The sequence below is a fragment of the Somniosus microcephalus genome, chromosome 29 (genome assembly GCF_052327205.1).
Source record: "Somniosus microcephalus isolate GS21.2 chromosome 29, FLI_Smic_1.0, whole genome shotgun sequence".
NCBI classification, from domain to species: domain Eukaryota; kingdom Metazoa; phylum Chordata; class Chondrichthyes; order Squaliformes; family Somniosidae; genus Somniosus; species Somniosus microcephalus.
The window spans coordinates 18156722-18177089 of record NC_141015.1 but is presented as its reverse complement, the minus strand read 5'-3'; the positions used below and the strand labels follow the sequence as shown (position 1 = coordinate 18177089).

Genomic DNA, 20368 nt, shown 5'->3' with positions numbered 1-20368 from the left:
GCCTTCAGCTTTAAGTGCTGCTGAGAGTTCTAACTGAGTCTGTGCAGAAGGACTCATGTTAGAACTCAGACTGTCAGTGTTTCACAGCTTCAAACAACTGTGAAACATTGATATTGCATCTGTCAAGAACTCTTGACAGATGAAATTGCAGTCTGTGACATCACCGGTTGCTGGGTGACTCTTAATTGGCCTGCTGAGCCCACTGGGCGGGCTCAACAAGGTCAATCAAGGGAAAATCGCACGGATTGGCCGAACGTCGATGTAGGCGGGTCAAAAACCCGAAAGTTGTAGTCCCGCCTTCTTCCCGACAGGTTCTGGAAAATCTACCCCATTGTGTCCATACCAACATTTCCAGAGTGACGTGGATAATAGAGGTTATGACTCAAACATTGAATGCAGCCATCTGCTGCTACAGCAAAATCTATTTTGATTGATAGCTTTGATTCATTCTGAATGTCATAGCTTGAACTTCAAAGGGAAGAGAGGCATAAAACACTGGGCAGTAGATTAGATTATTTAGTTTTTTTGTATCTCTGTTCCACTAGATGTTAGGGTAATCCTCCAAAAAATTGTTACTTTTTATTTTCCATAAGTATGGTGGCAGTCATTTTAATATTATTCAGTTATTTATCACTGTACAGAATAAGAGGCCATTTCCAAAATGATCTGCACCCTACAGACAGCCACGGAAAGCTGGTCATATTTCATAATTGTTCACTTCAGGCAGCTCGTTTCCAGGTGCTCCTCCATTCTCCAGGTAAAGGTTATTGTAGGGATACTGTTTAGGACCCTGCAGAGAGAAGTAAAGTCAAAATATCAGTCAAGTCAACTTCCCCCACTTTGAATTTTTCTCCTCTCTCTTCCTGAGGATATTTATCCTCTGTTACCTCCCCCAACTCTCAATTATTTATGTACAAGCCTTGACAGCGAGCGTCAGTAGACTATTCAATTGGAAGGGGTGTTATGCACCCCAATCCTGTTCTCACCCAACATCCACACATATATATACTTCCAGCAGGGACCCTGGACAATATTCCCCTTCCTTAGTCCATGGCCAATAAAGCCAACTGTAGAAACCCCTATTCCTGAGCTGACTAAGATCAGCTAACTCAGCATAGACCAGGAATTGAACCTTTGACCGTCCTAGCCCTTACATCTCGCATGGATAAATGCTCAAAGGCATTGGCTAAATATTACATTAGGAGAGGCTGGTATTTGCTGGAGCAGGGCATCGGCTAGTTAGACTTTATCCTGCACCCTTTAGCTCAAATATTTTTTGCCCTGGAAGTTGTTGGAAGTGCGAGCTGATAATGGCTCAGCGAGAGCAACAGGGCTCCTTAACCAATGAGATTTAAGGATTGAGAAATAAACACAAAGAAAGGACTGAGAAGGTGCGTGAATTAGAAACATAGAAGATAGGAGCAGGCCATTCGGCCCCTCGAGCCTGCTCCGCCATTTGATGAGATCATTGCTGATCATCCAAATTCAGTACCCTGTCCCTGCTTTCTCCCCATATCCCTTGATCCCTTTAGCCTTAAGAAATATATCTAACTCCTTCTTGAATATATTTAATAAGTTGGCCTCAACTGCCTTCTATGGTAGAGAATTCCACAGGTTCACCACTCTCTGGGTGAAGAAATTCCTCCTCATTTCTGTCCTAAATGGCATACCCCATCCTTAGACTGTGACCCCTGGTTCTGGACTCCCCGGCCCTCAGGAACATCCTTCCTGCATCTAGTCTGTCTAGTCCTGTTAGAATTTCATAAGTTTCAATGAGATCCCCTCTCATTCTTCTAAACTCTAGCGAATATAAGCCTAATCGACTCAATCTCGCCTCATACGTCATTCCTGCCATCCCAGGTATCAGTCTGGTGAATCTTCGCTGCACTCCCTCCAGGGCAAGAACATCCTTCCTCAGATAAGGCGACCAAAACTGCACACAATACTCAAGGTGTGGTCTCACCAAGGCCCTGTACAACTTCAGCAAGACATCCTTGCTCCTGTACTCGAATCCTCTTGCTATGAAGGCCAACATACCATTTGCCTTCTTAACCGCCTGCTGCACCTGTTACCTTCAGCGGCTGGTGCACAAGGACACCCAGGTCTCGTTGCACTTCCTTTTTCCCAATCTATTGCCGTTCAGATAATAATGTCTTCCTATTTTTGCCACCAAAGTGGATAACCTCGCATTTATCCACATTATACTGCATCTGCCATGCATTTGCCCAAACACCCAACCTGTCCAAATCATACTGGAGTTTCTCTGCATCCTCCTCACAGCACACACGCCCACCCAGCTTTGTGTCATCTGCAAACTTGGGAGAAATTACATCTAGTTCCCTCGTCTAGATCATTAGTATATACAGGTAGACTATCCTTTATCCTCACTTCCGAAAACCAAAAACCTCTAAAAACCGAAAGTTTTTTCGTGGAGCGTAAGTCGTGCGCGCGACATGACCCGAGTGGCGCCAAACATGACAGGAGTGGTCCGGGAGCTCTGCCTTTCCCTGTGAGCAGGGCAGAGGGTCACAGAGTTCCCTCCTGGGTACGAGATTGCAGGCCGAGCCGGGCAGTTTGAAGGAGGTACCGGGAGAGTGAACCCAACAATACAGCGGCCCGTCCAATAGCTGCAGCGGCCCGTCCGATAGTCTTTTCTTCCCCCCCCCCCGCCCCTGATTTGCAGGCCAGCTTAGCATAGGAGTCAGCCGATATCCGGCTTTCCCACAACTGGCAGCGTCAGTCGAGCCCCAGACCCCCGCTAAGTCAAGGAGTTCAGATACGGAGCAGGGGGAGCCGGAAACCTCGATCTAACGGCAGAAATCAGCAGCCGTTTTGTTAGGTTTTTTTTCTTCCCCTAGCATTTTTTTATTTCCCCTAGCATTTTTTTTAAACAGTCAGGCTGTGGAAAGAGTCTCTGTAGCTTAGCAACAGCTTCAGAGACGCTTCCAAGGCAGGGCCCGAGTGTTTACAAGCTGTTGCTAAGCAACAGTGCTTGTTGTCAGATACGGAGATGAAAACCTTCTGAAATCCGAAAAATTCCGAAAACCGAAACACAGCTGGTCCCAAGGTTTTCGGATAAAGGATAGTCTACCTGTATTGTGAATAGCTGGGGTCCTAGCACCGATCCCTGCGGTACCCCACTAGTCACTGCCTGCCACTCAGAAAAAGACCCGTTTATTCCAACTCTTTGCTTCCTGTCTGCCAACCAGTTCTCTATCCAAGTCAATACCTTACCCCCCCAATCCCATGTGCTTTAACTTTGCACGCCAATCTCTTATGCGTGACCTTATCGAAAGCCTTCTGAAAGTCCAAATACACCACATCCACTGGTTCTCTTTTATCTATTCTACCAGTTACATCCTCAAAAAATTCCAATAGATTAGTCAAGCACGATTTACCTTTTGTAAATCCGTGTTGACTTTGTCCGATCCTGTCACTGTTTTCCAAGTGCTCTGCTATTACATCTTTTATAATGGACTCTAGCATTTTCCCCACTACCGATGTCAGGCTTACCAGTCTTTCGTTCCCCGTTTTCTCTCTACCACCTTTTTTAAATAGTGGGTTTACATTAGCTACCCTCCAATCCATGGGAACTGTTCCAGAGTCTATCGAATTTTGGAAGATGACCAGCAATACATCTACTATTTCTAGGGCCACTTCCTTAAGTACCCTAGGATGTAGATTATCAGGCCCTGGGGATTTATTGGCCTTCAATCCCGTCAATTTCCCGAACACCATTTCTCTACAAATATGGATTTCATTCAATTCCTCCCTCTCATTAGACCCTATGTTCCCCGACATCTCTGGAAGGTTATTTGTGTCCTCCTTTGTGAAGACAGAACCAAAGTATGTATTTAATTGGTCAGCCATTTCTTTGTTCCCCATTATAAATTCCCCTGATTCTGACTGCAAGGGACCTATGCTTGACTTCGCCAATCTTTTTCTCTTCACATATCTATAGATTAGAGTGTGTATTCAATGTCAAATCAGGTAGAGAAAGAGAAATAGAGAGGGAAAGAAATATTGAATTGAGAGTGATAAAAGAGACAGAAAGGAAAAGAAATGTAAAACATTTTAATTTTGACATTTTTAAAATCTCCAACAATTCACTACCTGAAGGAATGAAATGCCACACTTAATTGTTCACTTTCTCGGCCTTGGTTGATTGGCAGTACTTAATTATCACATTAAAAGGATACTTATGCTATTAATTGCTAAACTTCACTGTCTGTGGCGAGTTTAATGGGCAATTAAGGTGCAAATGCAGCAACCTCATGAAATTCACAGGGAGGTTAAGGGTGAGATGCCGTTTTCACAAAGCTAACGGCAAAGCGGCGCAAATCGTCCAGCAATTTAATGGCAAGTGACGGGTATCTCTTCCTTGCCACAAGTTGCTAGCGGATTTGCACATTAATAACGGCGGGTGTCATTCAGTTATTTTTTCAGCAAATTCCGGACTAATATCTTACACCACGGATGTGACAAGCAAATAAAGCCAAGTTCTGTAGTTCCAGCCAAATCAAATGCCACTTTTAATCAAAGAGCTTTTAATGCTTCAGTGAATTTCATGTACGCACATATTATTTCAATTGTGGCAGAATACACATATTCTAATAAACAAGGGAATGTTCCTGTATAACTTGCATTTTATATAGCGCCTTTAATGTAGAAAGCATCCCAAAGCACTTCACCAAAGTATAATAAGATGAAGAATGGCGCCGAACCAAAGGAGATATTCGGAGGTGTGAGTCAAAGATGTGGGGTTTAAGGAGCGTCTTTAAGGAGGTGTGGGAGGTGGAGATGTTTAGGGAAGGGATTCCAGAGCGTAGAGCTTAGACAGCTGATGGCAAGGCCCCCCCAATTGTGGGGTGATGGGAATGGGGAAATGCGAAAGAGGCCAGTGTTGGAGGAATGCAGAGTTCTGGGAGGGTTGTAGGGCTCAAGGAGGTTACAGAGATAGGGAGAAACAAGGCCATGAAGCGATTTAAACATGAGGATAAGAATTTTAAATTGGACATGCTAGGGAACTGGAGCCAACGTAGGTCACTAAGAACAGGGGTGATTGGTGAGTGCGACTTGATGAGAGATAGGCAGCAGTGTTGGATGAGCAGAAATGTATGGGAAGCAGAGAATGAGAGGCCGTCCAGGACAGCATTGGAATGGGCGTGTCAAGAATGAGAGATAGCGGAAGACTGAGGCGCTTCAACAAAATACTTTTCTCTTCCTTTCAGGTGTCAAGGATCGCAAGCTTCAATAACTCTTGGATACCAATGCCCCTCCGGATCCTTCTTTCCCTTCACTTTCCTCTGACCCCATCCCTCTTTCCAATCTCACCCTTTGCCGTGTTTTCACGATCCCCTCTGACCCCGAATGACCAGTCCTCAACTTCATCCCCTTACGCCCCCACCTCAAAGAATTGAGCTCGGCCGAGCTCTTCTTCCGTCGCCTTCACCTCCGCGCCCACTTCTTTGGCCAGGAGTCTTTTCCCCCGTTTTCATAATTCTTGTCCCACCTGGACCCCCTCCCTCTGGCCTCTTACCCCCTCTCGATCTTTTCATTGGAACTGCCGAAGCGACATTGGCCGTCTCAATTTTTCTACTCCGCTCACTCACTCTAACCTACTTCCCTCTGAACTTGCAGCACTCCGTTCTCTCAGGTCCAACCCTAACATTGTTATTAAACCTGCTGGCAAGGGTGGCACTGTTGTTGTTTGATGAACTGAACTCTACCTTGTGGAGGCTGAACGGCAACTCTCTGACACCGCTCCCTAGACCATAACCCCACCACCAAACATCAAGCCATCGTTTCCCAGACTGTCACTGAACTCATCTCCTCTGGAGATCTTCCCTCCACGGTCTCCAACCTCATGCTTCCCCCAACCCCGCACAAGCCGCTTCTACCTCCTTCCCAAGATCCACAAAACAGGACTGCCCTAATAGACCCATCGTTTTCAGCCTGTTCTTGCCCCACAGAACTGATTTCTTCCTATCTTGACCTTTTTTTCCCCCTCCTTGTCCAGTCTCTTCCCACCTACATCCGCGACTCTTCAGGCACCCTCCGCAACTTTTTAAACCGTTTCCAGGTCCTAACCTTCTCCTTTTCACCATGGACGTCCAATCCTTCTACACCTTCATCCTCCACCAGGACAGCGCTCCACTTCTTCCTTGAAGGGAGGCCCAACCAGGTCCCACTCGGGTCCCCTCCGGTACACTGATGACTGTATCGGTGCCGTTTCCTGCTCTCACTCCAAATTTGATGAAATTTTCCACATTGCTTCCAATTTCCACTCTTCCCTCACCTTCACATGGTCCATTTGACTCTTCCCTTCCTCGACTTCTCTATCTCCATTTCTGGGGGTAGACTGTTGACCAGTATCTATTATAAACCCATCGACTCCCACAGCTATCTTGATTACTCATCCTCCCACCATGCTTCCTGTAAGAACTCTATTCCATCCTCCCAGTTTCTCCGTCTCCAACGCATCTGTTCCGACGATGCCACATTCCATTCCAGTGCTTCCGATAGGTCTTCAATTTTCCTCAACTGAGAATTCTGCTGTACCATGGTTGACAGGGCCCTCGACCGTTCCATTTCATGGGTACGGTAGCATAGTGGTTGTTGTTACTGGACTAGTAAGCCAGACTAATGATCTGGGGAACACAAGTTCAAATCCCACCATGGCAGCTGTTAAATTCAGTTCAATAAAAAAAAAAATCTGGAATAGACTCAGTAATGGTGACCATGAAACTACTGGATTGTAAAAACTCATCTGGTTCACTAATGTCCTTTAGGGAAGGAAATCTGCCATCCTTACCCGGTCTGGCCTATATGACTCCAGACCCACATCATTGTGGTTGACTCTTAATTGCCCTCTGAAATGGCCCAGCAAGCCACTCAGTTGTATAAGGCGGCTCACCACCACCTTCTCAAAGGCAATTGGGGATGGGCAATAAATGCTGGCCTTGCCAGCTACGCCCACATCCCATGAACGAATAAATAAATAAAAAATTCCCGCACATCTGCTCTCACCCCTTTCCCTTCCTCCCAGAAAAATGTCACAGTTCCCTTTATCCTCACCTTCCACCCCACCAGCCTCCACATTCATCAGATCATCCTCCGCCATCTCGAGCATGATACCACCACCAAACAGCTTCCCCTCCCCTTTCAGCATTCTGAATGGACTGGTCCACTCCTCAATCACCCCCTGCCCTTCCCACAACACCTTCCCGTGCAAGCACAGGAGATGCAACACCTGCCATTTCACCTCTTACCTCTTCCCTTCCCACTGTCCAGGGCCCCAAACACTCCTTCCAGGTGAAACAGCAATTTACTTGTACTTCTTTCAATTTAGTATACCATATTTGCTGCTCACGATGCGGTCTCCTCTACATCGGGGAGGCCAAACGCAGATTGGGCGATTGTGGAACACCTCCGTTCAGTCCGCAAGCGTCACCCTGAGCTTCCAGTCACTTGTCTTTTTGATTCTCTGCCCCACTCCCACTCTGACCTCTCTGTCCTTGGCCTCCAACACTGTTCTAATGACGCTCAATGGAAGCTTAAGGAACAGCACCTCATCTTTCAATAAAGCACTTTACAATCTTCCGGACTCAACATTGAGTTCATCAATTTCCGATCATGACCACTGCTTCCATTTTTTCGGACAGCCACTGTTGATAATGATTCTGCCATTCCCATTCACACCTCCTCTAGACATCTTTTGTTTCTTTACTTGTCCCATTACCATCCCCTTTTGCCGTGCACCATCATACCTTGTTATTTAATCTCCGCTGCCTTCCACCCTATCCCATTGTTCTTTCCTCCCCTCCCGCCTTTTCCCTACCTCTACTTGCTTAAAACCGGTTACATCTCTAACTTTTTCCAGTTCTGATGAAAGGTCATCAACGTGAAACATTGACTGTTTCTCTCTCCACAGATGCTGCCTGACCTGCTGAGTATTTCCATCATTTTCTGTTTTTATTTCAGATTCCCAGAATCCACAGTATTTTGCTTTTGTAGGACTATGAGGCGTCTTCATTTCAACACCACACAGATATAGTGAAAAGGAAAATATAGGGTGGTGTATTTGCAGTTTAGAAAGAACAAGAGAAGGAAGCTCAGAGGAGCACTGACCACAGTGTTATCAAGAAGAGGAGAGATTAACTAGGCATAAATTTATAATTAAAAACTTACCACCGCCTGATAGGAAGGAAATAACTCCCCAACACAGAACATTAACAGCATAAAGCCTAAAAAGCCACCCAAGTGTTTAACCATAGTAATCCAGTCCACAGGACTTGGAGAGGTGTCCACACGATTCCGAATGTACATGTCGAAATCCCAGTGCATCTGGAAAAAGCAATTAAAAAAAAGTTAGGTGAGGTTTAAAACAGAATACAAAAAACAACTTGCGTTTATATTGCACCCCATCAAATCCTGCAAGTGTCTCAAAGTACTTCACATAAAAAATGACTTTGTAGTGTGCAGTGACTATCGAAAGAAAGACGTGCATTTATATAGCGCGTTCACTGGAAACGCAGCAGCCAATCTGCACAGCGCAGGCTCCCACAAACAGCAATGTGATAATGACCAGATAATGTTAGTTTTTGAAAAAAATCGTTCATGGGATGTGGGTGTCGCTGGCAAGGCTAGCATTTATTGCCCATCCCTAATTGCCCTCGAGAAGGTGGTGGTGAGCCGCCTTCTTGAACTGCTGCAATCCGTGTGAAGGTACTCCCACAGTGCTGTTAGGGAGGGAGTTCCAGGATTTTGACCCAGCGACGATGAAGGAACAGCGATATACTTCTAAGTCAGGATGGTGTGAGACTTGGGAACACCACCGCCTCCAAGTTCCCCTCCATGTGCCTTCTGCCCTTCTAGGTGGTAGAGGTCGCAGGTTTCGGAGGTGCTGCCAAAGAAGCCTTGGCGAGTTGCTGCAGTGCATCTTGTAGATGGTACACACTGCAGCCACTGTGCGCCGGTGGTGGAGGGAGTGAATGTTTGAAGTGGTGGATGGGGTGCCAATCAAGCGGGCTGCTTTGTCTTGGATGGTGTTGAGCTTCTTGTGTTGTTGGAGCTTCACTCATCCAGACAAGTGGAGAGTATTCCATCACACTCCTGACTTGTGCCTTGTAGATGGCGGAAAGGCTTTGCGGAGTCAGGAAGCGAGACACTCGCCGCAGAATACCCAGCCTCTGACCTGCTCTTGTTGCCACAGTATTTATGTGGCTGGTCCAGTTAAGTTTCTGGTCAATGGTGACCCCCAGGATATTGATGGTGGGGGATTCAGCAATGGTAATGCCGTTGAATGTCGAGCGGCGGTGGTTAGACGCTCGCTTGTTAGAGATAGTCATTGCCTGGCACTTGTGTGGCGTGAATGTTACTTGCCACTTATCAGCCCAAGCCTGAATGTCGTACAGGTCTTGCTGCATGCGGGCATGGACTGCTTCATTATCTGAGGAGTTGTGAATGGCACTGAACACTGTGCAGTCATCAGCGAACATCCCCACTTCTAACCTTATGATGGAGGGAAGGTCATTGATGAAGCAGCTGAAGATGATTGGGCCTAGGACACTGCCCTGAGGAACTCCTGCAGCGATGTCCTGGGGCAGTGATGATTGACCTTCAATCACCACAACCATCATCCTTTGTGCTAGGTATGACTCCAGCCAGTGGAGAGTTCTCCCCCCAATTCCCATTGACTTCAGTTTTACTGGGGCTCCTTGATGCCACACTCGGTCAAATGCTGTCTTGATGTCAAGGGCAGTCATTCTCACCTCACCTCTGGAATTCAGCTCTTTTGTCCATGTTTGGACCAAGACTGTAATGAGGTCTGGAGCCGAGTGGTCCTGGCAGAACCCAAACTGAGCATCGGTGAGCAAGTGCCTCGTGATAGCACTATCGATGACACCTTCCGTCACTTTGCTGATGATTGAGAGTAAGCTGATGGGGTGGAAATTGGCCGGATTGGATTTGCCCTGCTTTTTGTGGACAGGACTTACCTGGGCAGTTTTCCACATTGTCGGATAGATGCTAGTGTTATAGCTGTACTGGATCAGCTTTGCTAGAGGCATGGCTAGTTCTGGAGCACAAGTCTTCAGCAAGACAGCCGGAATGTTGTCAGGGCCCACAGCCTTTGCTGTATCCAGTGCACTCAGCCATTTCTTGATATCATGTGGAGTGCTGATTGAGGAATAAATATTGGCCAGGACACCGGGGATAACTCCCCTGCTGTTCTTCGAAATAGTACCATGGGATCTTTTACATCCACCTGAGAGGGCAGACAGGGCCTCGGTTGAACGTCTCATCCAAAAGACAGCACCTCCGACAGGGCAGCACTCCCTCAACACTGCACTGGAGTGTCAGCCTAGATTTTTGTGCTCAAGTCTCAACATCACAAACAGATTATCTGGTCGTCATCACGTTGCTGTTTGAGGGAGCATGTGCGCAAACTGGCTGCCGCGTTTCCGACAGTACAACAGTGACTACGCTTCAAAAAGTACTTCATTGGCTGTAAAGCGCTTTGGGACATCCGGTGGTCATGAAAGGCGCTGTATAAATGCAAGTCTTTCTTTCTCGCCTTTCTTTTTAAACTTGTTCAGAATCTTTAGTCAAAAAATATAAAAGAATCAGAAGCTTTTGGGCTCCGCCAATGGCTTGGTGGATATATGCACCTGTTCAGGTACTGAGCCATGTGACCAGGAAGACTCCACATTTGATTCCCAGTTTTTGCCTACTTAACTGATTCCAACGAGGACAATCACAATATTACCATTACCTCTGTGCCACAAGTTAGGGGGGGAAAATATCAACCAGGTTCCCACACTCCTGATGGGTGTCCAATGACCTCTACTTGAAACCGCATATACCCACACTGAATCAGGATTATTGAACTATGGCGCACCTACAAAGTTAGACAGAAAAAGACACACTTGCTTTTTACCACTTTGTTGGAAAATGAGCTAAAGCCAGAGAAGTGGTCTTCAAACGGTTTCAATACTTTACCCAGGAACAATAAACTTGGAATCACACGGACAGGATTGCTACGCAAGCACACAGCATTGCTGCTTACCGGTTCAGCCCAGTTCCTTCGCATGTCTGGCTCATCCCAGGTATACCACGGATCTCGCTCTTGCTGCGACCGGTCTGGTAGTTTCGGGTAGTCACCAAACCTGTTCAGGGGAAAATAAACTTTCAGCTTTACTCGGAGGACCTTGGCTGAAGCTACAATAGCTACTCGGGTTCTTACCCTCTCCGTAACTCACTAAGACAGAAGCCTGAGAAGGGATGAAATAAACACTGGTCTGTGTTAAAGAAAACACATCACAGTACAGTTGCACTGTCCAGCACACAATATAATAACTACTCATGTAACCTGCCAGTGGAATTACTTCTTCAGTCATTTGAACCTCTTACAAGTTATTCAGTTGGAAAGTTGCTAACTTTCTATTCTTTTTTCACATCAATACACCTCAGGTATAAAAAAGGAAATCATGTCAAGCTCCCATTAAATGTGATTTTTACCTGGTAGACAGACCCAATAAATTGAACTCCATGGGCACCAGGCATCCATCCTCTGCAAGTCAGCAGAGCTGCAAATATGGTACACAATTCATTGTGTTTCAAAAGGACTGGTTGATATCTGCTGGTATCGCTAGCAGACAAAATAACTTAAAGAAAGTATCCTTCTCTTCCGGCGACTATCTTTTTGCATCCCTTTCAATCTAGAATAACTTTTTCCATCTTCTGCTGTTTTTCTGTTTGTTTTCCACTTTGTCCATTCTTTCTCTCGCTCACATACACGTCTCTCGTCATTGCTTTATCAGTTTGTTTCTAACCCTCTTTCTAAAAATCCCTCCTTCCTCTCCATCTCCCTGCATGCATCTCACACATATGCCTCCATAAATTCTTATAATTTCGTATGGTTTACCTTTTTTTTTTTTTTTTAAAAACAGCGGAACATGATTCAGGATGGGCAAGGATCATTAAAGTTATTTCTTTTAAGTAAACTTGCATTTCATGAATAAAATGCATCATTGGCTACTCCACAATAGGATTGCAAGAAACATCTCTGCCCACTCAAATATGTAGCCAAAAATAAATGCTGGTTCAATCCCCCTCTTACAGCCAGAAAATATTCTCCATCATCCTTTATGTAGTAGAAAATGGTGTGGAGATGCCGGAGTTGGACTGGGGTGGACAAATGTAAGAAGTCACACAACACCAGGTTATAGTCCAACAGCTTTATTTGAAATCACAAGCTTTCGGAGCACTGCTTCTTCTTCAGGTGAAGTGGAGAAATGCATAAAGACACAGCTTATATAGTCAGAGAATCATGTCAGATGTTTACAGGTAATCTTTCCAACTGCCATTTATCACACCTCGGCAGAGAGATAATCACAGCAATCAAAGGTGTGAATGGTGTCCAAACAGGTCAGTCAGGAAAACATTACATCAAAGAACAATGAGGTGGGGTCACAAGGGGTCAAATATTGCAGATGCTGGGGTCTGTATGAAAGACAAAAAACATTTTTTTTGCTGGAAATCACAGCAGGTCCGGCCGCATCTGTGTAGAGAGAACAAGCCAATGTCGACTCGAGTCTGGATGACCCTGCGTCAGGTGGGGTTACATGCAGCGTGACATGAACCCAAGATCTCGGTTGAGGCCGTCCTCATGGGTGCGGAACTTGGCTATCAGTTTCTGCTCGACAATTTTGCGTTGTCGTGTGTCTCGAAGGCCGCCTTGGAGAATGCTTACCCGAAGATCGGAGGCTGAATGTCCATGACTGCTGAAGTGTTCCCCGACTGGGAGGGAACACTCCTGCCTGGTGATTGTTGCGCGGTGTCCGTTCATCCGTTGTCGTAGTGTCTGCATGGTCTCGCCGATGTACCATGCTCCGGGGCATCCTTTCCTGCAACGTATGAGGTAGACAACGTTGGCCGAGTCACATGAGTATGTACCATGTACCTGGTGGGTGGTGTCCTCACGTGTGATGATGGTATCTGTGTTGATGATCTGGCATGTCTTGCAGAGGTTGCTGTGGCAGGGTTGTGTGGTGTTGTGGTCGCTGTTCTCCTGAAAGCTGGGTAATTTGCTGCGAACGATGGTCTGTTTGAGGTTAGGCGGCTGTTTGAAAGCGAGTAGTGGAGGCGTGGGGATGGCCTTAGCGAGGTGTTCGTCGTCATCGATGACATGTTGAAGGCTGCGAAGAACATGGCGTAGTTTCTCCGCTCCGGGGAAGTACTGGAAAACGAAGGGTACTCTGTTGGTTGTGTCCCGCGTTTGTCTTCGGAGGAGGTCTATGCGATTTTTCGCTGTGGCCCGTCGGAACTGTCGATCGACGAGTCGAGCGTCATATCCCGTTCTTACAAGGGCGTCTTTCAGTGTCTGTAGGTGTCCATCGCGTTCCTCCTCGTTTGAGCAGATCCTGTGTATTCGCAGGGCTTGTCCATAGGGGATGGCTTCTTTAACGTGGTTAGGGTGGAAGCTGGAGAAGTGAAGCATCGTGAGGTTGTCCGTGGGCTTGCGGTAGAGTGAAGTGCTGAGGTGTCCGTCTTTGATGGAGATTCGTGTGTCCAGGAATGAAACCGATTCTGAGGAGTAGTCCATGGTGAGTTTGATGGTGGGATGGAACTTGTTGATGTTATCGTGTAGTCTTTTCAGTGATTCTTCGCCGTGGGCAGATTCATCAGCCGCACTCACAAGACAGTCCAGAATGTCACCCGAGCACAACGCAACGCCATCCACGCTCTCAAGACCAACTGCAACATCGTCATCAAACCAGCAAGACAAAGGAGGCGCCATCGTCATACAGAACAGAACGGACTATTGCAAAGTATACCGACAACTGGACAACCAGGAACACTACAAACAGTTACCCGCAGATCCGACCAAAGAACACACCTGCCAACTCAACAGACTGATCAAGACCTTCGATCCAGACCTTCAAAGCATCCTACATGCTCTCATCCCACGTACTCCCCGCGTGGGAGACTTCTACTGCCTCCCAAAGATACACAAAGCCAACACACCCGGACGTCCTATCGCATCAGGCAACGGAACCCTGTGCGAGAACCTCTCTGGATATGTCGAGGGCATCCTGAAACCCATCGTACAGGGAACCCCCAGCTTCTGTCACGACACTACAGACTTCTTACAGAAACTCAGCACCCACGGACCAGTTGAACCAGGAACACTCCTCGCCACGATGGACGTCTCGGCACTCTACACCAGTATCCCCCACGATGACGGCATTGCTGCGACAGCCCTCAGTACTCAATACCAACAACAGCCAATCTCCAGACGCCATCCTACAACTCATCCGCTTCATCCTTGACCACAATGTCTTCACCTTCGACAACCAGTTCTTTACCCAAACACACGGAACAGCCACGGGGACCAAATTCGCACCCCAATACGCAAACATCTTCATGCACAGGTTCGAGCAAGACTTCTTCGCTGCACAGGATCTCCAACCAACGCTATACACCAGATACATCGATGACATTTTCTTCCTATGGACCCACGGCGAAGAATCACTGAAAAGACTACACGATAACATCAACAAGTTCCATCCCACCGTCAAACTCACCATGGACTACTCCTCAGAATTGGTTTCATTCCTGGACACACGAATCTCCATCAAAGACGGACACCTCAGCACTTCACTCTACCGCAAGCCCACGGACAACCTCACGATGCTTCACTTCTCCAGCTTCCACCCTAACCACGTTAAAGAAGTCATCCCCTATGGACAAGCCCTGCGAATACACAGGATCTGCTCAAATGAGGAGGAACGCGATGGACACCTACAGACACTGAAAGACGCCCTTGTAAGAACGGGATATGACGCTCGACTCGTCGATTGACAGTTCCGACGGGCCACAGTGAAAAATCGCATAGACCTCCTCAGAAGACAAACGCGGGACACAACCAACAGAGTACCCTTCGTCGTCCAGTACTTCCCCGGAGCGGAGAAACTACGCCATGTTCTTCTTAGCCTTCAACATGTCATCGATGACGACGAACACCTCGCTAAGGCCATCCCCACGCCTCCACTACTCGCTTTCAAACAGCCGCCTAACCTCAAACAGACCATCGTTCGCAGCAAATTACCCAGCTTTCAGGAGAACAGCGACCACGACACCACACAACCCTGCCACAGCAACCTCTGCAAGACATGCCAGATCATCAGCACAGATACCATCATCACACGTGAGGACACCACCCACCAGGTACATGGTACATACTCATGTGACTCGGCCAAAGTTGTCTACCTCATACGTTGCAGGAAAGGATGCCCCGGAGCATGGTACATCGGCGAGACCATGCAGACACTGCGACAATGGATGAACGGACACCGCGCAACAATCACCAGGCAGGAGTGTTCCCTCCCAGTTGGGGAACACTTCAGCAGTCAAGGACATTCAGCCTCCGATCTTCGGGTAAGCATTCTCCAAGGCGGCCTTCGAGACACACGACAACGCAAAATCGTCGAGCAGAAACTGATAGCCAAGTTCCGCACCCATGAGAACGGCCTCAACTGAGATCTTGGGTTCATGTCACGCTGCATGTAACCCCACCTGACGCAGGGTCATCCAGACTCGAGTCGACATTGGCTTGTTCTCTCTACACAGATGCGGCCGGACCTGCTGTGATTTCCAGCAAAAAAAATGTTTTTTGTCTGTTTTTTTGTTTTTCATACAGACCCCAGCATCTGCAATATTTGACCCCTTGTGACCCCACCTCATTGTTCTTTGATGTAATGTTTTCCTGACTGACCTGTTTGGACACCATTCTCACCTTTGATTGCTGTGATTATCTCTCTGCCGAGGTGTGATAAAGGGCAGTTAGAAAGATTACCTGTAAACATCTGACATGATTCTCTGACTATATAAGCTGTGTCTTTATGCATTTCTCCACTTCACCTGAAGAAGGAGCAGCGCTCCGAAAGCTTGTGATTTCAAATAAAGCTGTTGGACTATAACCCGGTGTTGTGTGACTTCTTACAGTAGTATAAAATGTCAGCAAGTTACATAAACTACCATTCAGTAACACTGGTGTGCAATAGTTACACAACCAGTGTTATCAGGAGGCTTATTTTGTTTATCAGTACCGATATATCATAGGAAATAATCATGTAAAAAACACACATAATCCAAAATGCTTTAATATTATGCTGATACACTTCTTTTGTAATATCACCATGCTTTTCGTAGAGTCACAGAAAATTACCACACGGAAGGGGGTTATTCAGCATATCGTACTTGCGTTGGTGCTAACTCTTTATCTGGTGCTGTTGACTCCAACTCTTTTTCTCTGCCCTTGCCCCATATCCTTTTATTTTCTTGCTTTTCAAATACATCATTTAAAAGGGAATTAAATGTGTATTAGTCGCAACCATTGACAAACAGAGAGCAACTCCCCTCGAGCAGACCAGAGCCCTCAAAATCTCTCTCCAGATAAGATCTAAATTTAGAAATAAAATAAAATCTATCCTTTAATTTTACTATTGGCCGTTTTCCAACAGCTCGTGAAATGCTCACTACGTATTATTATGCACACCTATATTTAGAGGGCATAAAACAGCTACAAAAAGGTGCAATTCTTGCACTAAATCTAAGAGTAAAACATTTCAAACTAAGTAATAAAAATAGATTTGCAGCACAAAGGCACAATCAGGAGCATATTGTGAAATCCCTCTCTCTCTGGAAAGTTGACAGATTTAAGTGATTAATGACCAAAAGCACTTTGTTTTGCACAAAACTATTTCCCAAATGAAGTTATTCTTTACATGACATTTCAATTTGTATCCCCAAGGCAGGCCTCAGCTGTGTTACTCAGTGTGATACCGCACACACCATGAGTGAATAGTCCTTGCAGTACCAAGTACCCAGACCCCTAGCTCTAATATACTCAGGCATTCTCGGTGTATGACTGCCACTGAACTACACATCCACATCAAATCTCCATTCCAATTTTTCCCCCTCACCTCCTTAAAAAGGTGCTAACTTGTGCTGGGGTACAAGTGCCATGAGTGCCAACCTTCTTCTGGTACCTCAGCAAAGAGTCCATTCTTAACTTGTGAGCCGAATGTCAAGAGGTTCTTTAACTGCGGACGTCATCACAATCCGATCCTCACAAACCTCCAAATGCACGTACTGTTTCCCATCCCACAGCCTCAGAATGTGCAGGCAGAGAGGGAATGGGTGACCACCAGACAGAGAAGGAGGACCAGGCAGGGAGGGCAGGAATCCCCAGAGTGCATCTCGCTCGCTAACTGGTTCACAGTTCTGGAAACTGGTGGGGGTGATGGTTCCTCTGGGGAGAGCAGCCAGAGCCAAGGCCATGGCACCACGGGTGGCTCAGCTGCACAGGGTGGGGGTTTAAGAAGAGTGGAGGAGCAATAGTGATAGGGGATTCATTAGTTAGGGGAACAGATAGGCGTTTCTGTGGACACAGGCGTGGCTCCAGGATGGTATGTTGCCTCCCTGGTGCCAGGGTCAAGGATGTCACTGAGCGGCTGCAGGACACTCCGAGGGGGGAGGGTGAACAGCCAAAGGTCGTCGGCCTTATGTGAAGGCCCTTGAGAGGGTGCAGAGGAGATTTACCAGAATGATTCTGGGGATGGGGAACCTTAGCTACAAGGACAGGTTGGAGAAGCTAGATTTGTTTTCATTAGAGCAAAGGAGGTTGAGGGGTGATTTGATAGAGGTGTACAAGATTATGGCAGGTTTGGATGGGCTAGACAGGGAAAGGCTGTTTCCACTAGTTGATGATACAAGGACTAGGGGACACAGATTTAAGGTTTTGGACAAGAGACACAGGGGGGACGCGAGGAAAAACTTTTTTACACAGCGAATGGTGAGGACCTCATCTGGAGTACTGTGTACAGTATTGGTTTCCTTATTTAAGAAAGGATGTAAATGCTTTGGAAGCAGGTCAGAGAAGGTTTACTAGACTAATACCTGGAATGGGCAGGTTGTCCTATGAGGAAAGGTTGGACAGGCTAGGCTTGTATTCGCTGGAGTTTAGAAGAGTAAGAGGTGACTTGATTGAAACATAGAAGATCCTGAGGGGTCTTGACAGGGTGGATTTGGAGAGGCTGGTTCCTCTTGTGGGAGAATCTAGAACTAGGGGTCACTGTTTAGAAATAAGGGGTCACCCATTTAAGACAGAGATGAGGAGAAATATTTTCTCAGAGGGTCGTGAGATCTTTGGAACTCTCTTCCTCAGGGGGCGGTGGAAGCAGAGTCTTTGAATATTTTTAAGGCAGAGGTAGATAGATTCTTGATAAGCAAGGGGTGAAAGGTTATCGGGGGTAGGTGGGAATGTGGAGTAATCAGATCAGCCATGATCTTATTGAATGGCGGAGCAGGCTCGAGTGGCCTACTCCTGCTCCTAATTCGTATGTTCGTATGACCTGGAACGCACTGCCGACAGAAGTGGTGGAAGCGGAGACACTCAATGTTTTCAAGGGGAGACTGGATAGGCACTTGAGGGAAATAAACTTGCAGGGCTACGGGGAGAGAGCGGGGGAATGGGACTGACTGGATTGCTCTACAGAGAGCCAGCACGGACTCGATGGGCCAAATGGCCTCCTTCTGTGCCGTTATGACTCTATGTTCAGATAGTCATCAGGAATGGGAACCTTGGACATTTCCCTGCCTTTACCCAGGATATAATGCATCTACTGCTGCCCTCTGAGATCAGTTAACTGTGAACCCTGGGGCCCACCTGGTCAGTATGGCTCAGTTCCACACTAGACAGTGAATTACTAACTCAGCCATCATAAGAACCATTCACATAAAATCTTTGAAGCAATTTTATGTGGGAGGTATTGGAATTTTGTGAAGGAACACAGAATATTTTTCTCCTAAGTGACATTAACTAAGTCAACTTTTAAAAAGAGCCTCCTGCTTACTGAAACTGTCTTATATTCAAATTGCTTGGGAACAGAAAGACAGACTTGCATTTATATAGCGCCTTTCATGACCACTGAACATCCCAAAGCACTTTACAGTCAATGAAGTACTTTTTGAAGTGTAGTCAATGTTGTAATGTAGGAAACACAGAAGCCAATTTGTGCACAGCAAGCTCCCACAAACAGCAATGCGATAATGAGCAGATAATCTGTTTTCGTGATGTTGATTGAGGGATAAATATTGGCCGGGACACCGGGGATAACTCCCCTGCTCTTCTTCAAAATAGTACCATGGGATCTTTTACGTCCACCTGAGAGAGCAGACGCGGGCCTTGGTTTAACGTCTCATCCAAAAGACGGCACCTCTGACAGTGCAGCGCTCCCTTAGCACTGCACTGGAGTGTCAGTCTAGATTTTTGTGCTCAAATCTCTGGAGTGGGACTTGAACCCATAACTTCTGGCTCAAAGGCAAGAGTGCTACCCACTGAGCCACAGCTGACATCAGAAAACAGAAACAGAAAAAGGAACAGCTATATTTGAATTGGAATAATTTAATTCTACTTAAACATTACACTCAAAATGAAATTGTTCTGGGACAACCAATGAGGCAGCACATTGCTCGCCAACATAATTAAAGCCAGAAACCAAACTTTGCTGAAGTAAATTTCTATTAGACCTCCTTCTCCTACCAATACCATGCAATTTTATTACAGCTCTGATTTCCGTTGTCCGACATAAAAAAATCCATTTTGCTGAAATAAACTCACCCCATTCCATCATCAGGATATGGCTCATAATCTTCCACTGTCATATTGTACTTCTTTGCTGCGATTGCTCTTTCCTCTGGTGTTCTGGGATATGGACCCGGCAGCATGTTCTTAGAAAGGCCGGAGGCTGTGAAGTGAAACCAAAAGCATTAGCAAAATAACTTGAAATTAACCTTTCACCCAAAAAGGTTCCCCCACTCCTGTCTGGGAAGCAGATGATGAGCAGAGAAGACCTGTATCCAGGCTATAGCACAGGTCGCTTTGCAACCAGCCACTGGGAGATTTCAGGGAGTTTGCCGGAGTGACATTCAGTAAGTTTGTTTCTCCCCTCCCTTTCCTCTCCTTGGCACTTTCTCCAGATACAAAGCCCAAGATCAGGAATTAACCACATGGGAAGATGTGGATCTAACATGTATCAATACTGAAATTAACAATGATTCAATGACACTACTGCATGCATATGTATGTATGGTCACTGAACCCCACACACATACAAAGCTTGTGGCTACATTTTTAATTAAAAATGTAGCAAATGTTTTCCCTTTCTGATCTCTTCCCCCATCCATCCTCTCAAATGCAGAGGCTTAGGCTCCACACTGGAAGCAGCCATGCCTTACCTTACCCAAGTGCCCAATCATTGTATGAAAGTTAAGACAATGAATCCACTCTTGAGTTTGGGAG

The 20368-nt window shown here is 46.4% G+C and overlaps 1 protein-coding gene across 1 annotated transcript in view; it reads right to left on the bottom strand.

Annotated features, from left to right (window-relative positions):
- Positions 1-593: 593 nt before the first annotated feature.
- Positions 594-20368, bottom strand: part of ndufb8 (NADH:ubiquinone oxidoreductase subunit B8) — a 30461-nt gene continuing 10686 nt past the window's right edge. Inside the window, exons 2-5 of the mRNA XM_085970301.1 lie at positions 19688-19814; positions 11069-11168; positions 8191-8346; positions 594-790 (exon numbers count right to left, since the gene is read on the bottom strand). Coding sequence (XP_085826427.1) covers positions 698-790; positions 8191-8346; positions 11069-11168; positions 19688-19814 — 476 coding nt within the window. The 3' untranslated portion in view covers positions 594-697. The remainder of the gene's footprint in view (positions 791-8190; positions 8347-11068; positions 11169-19687; positions 19815-20368) is intronic.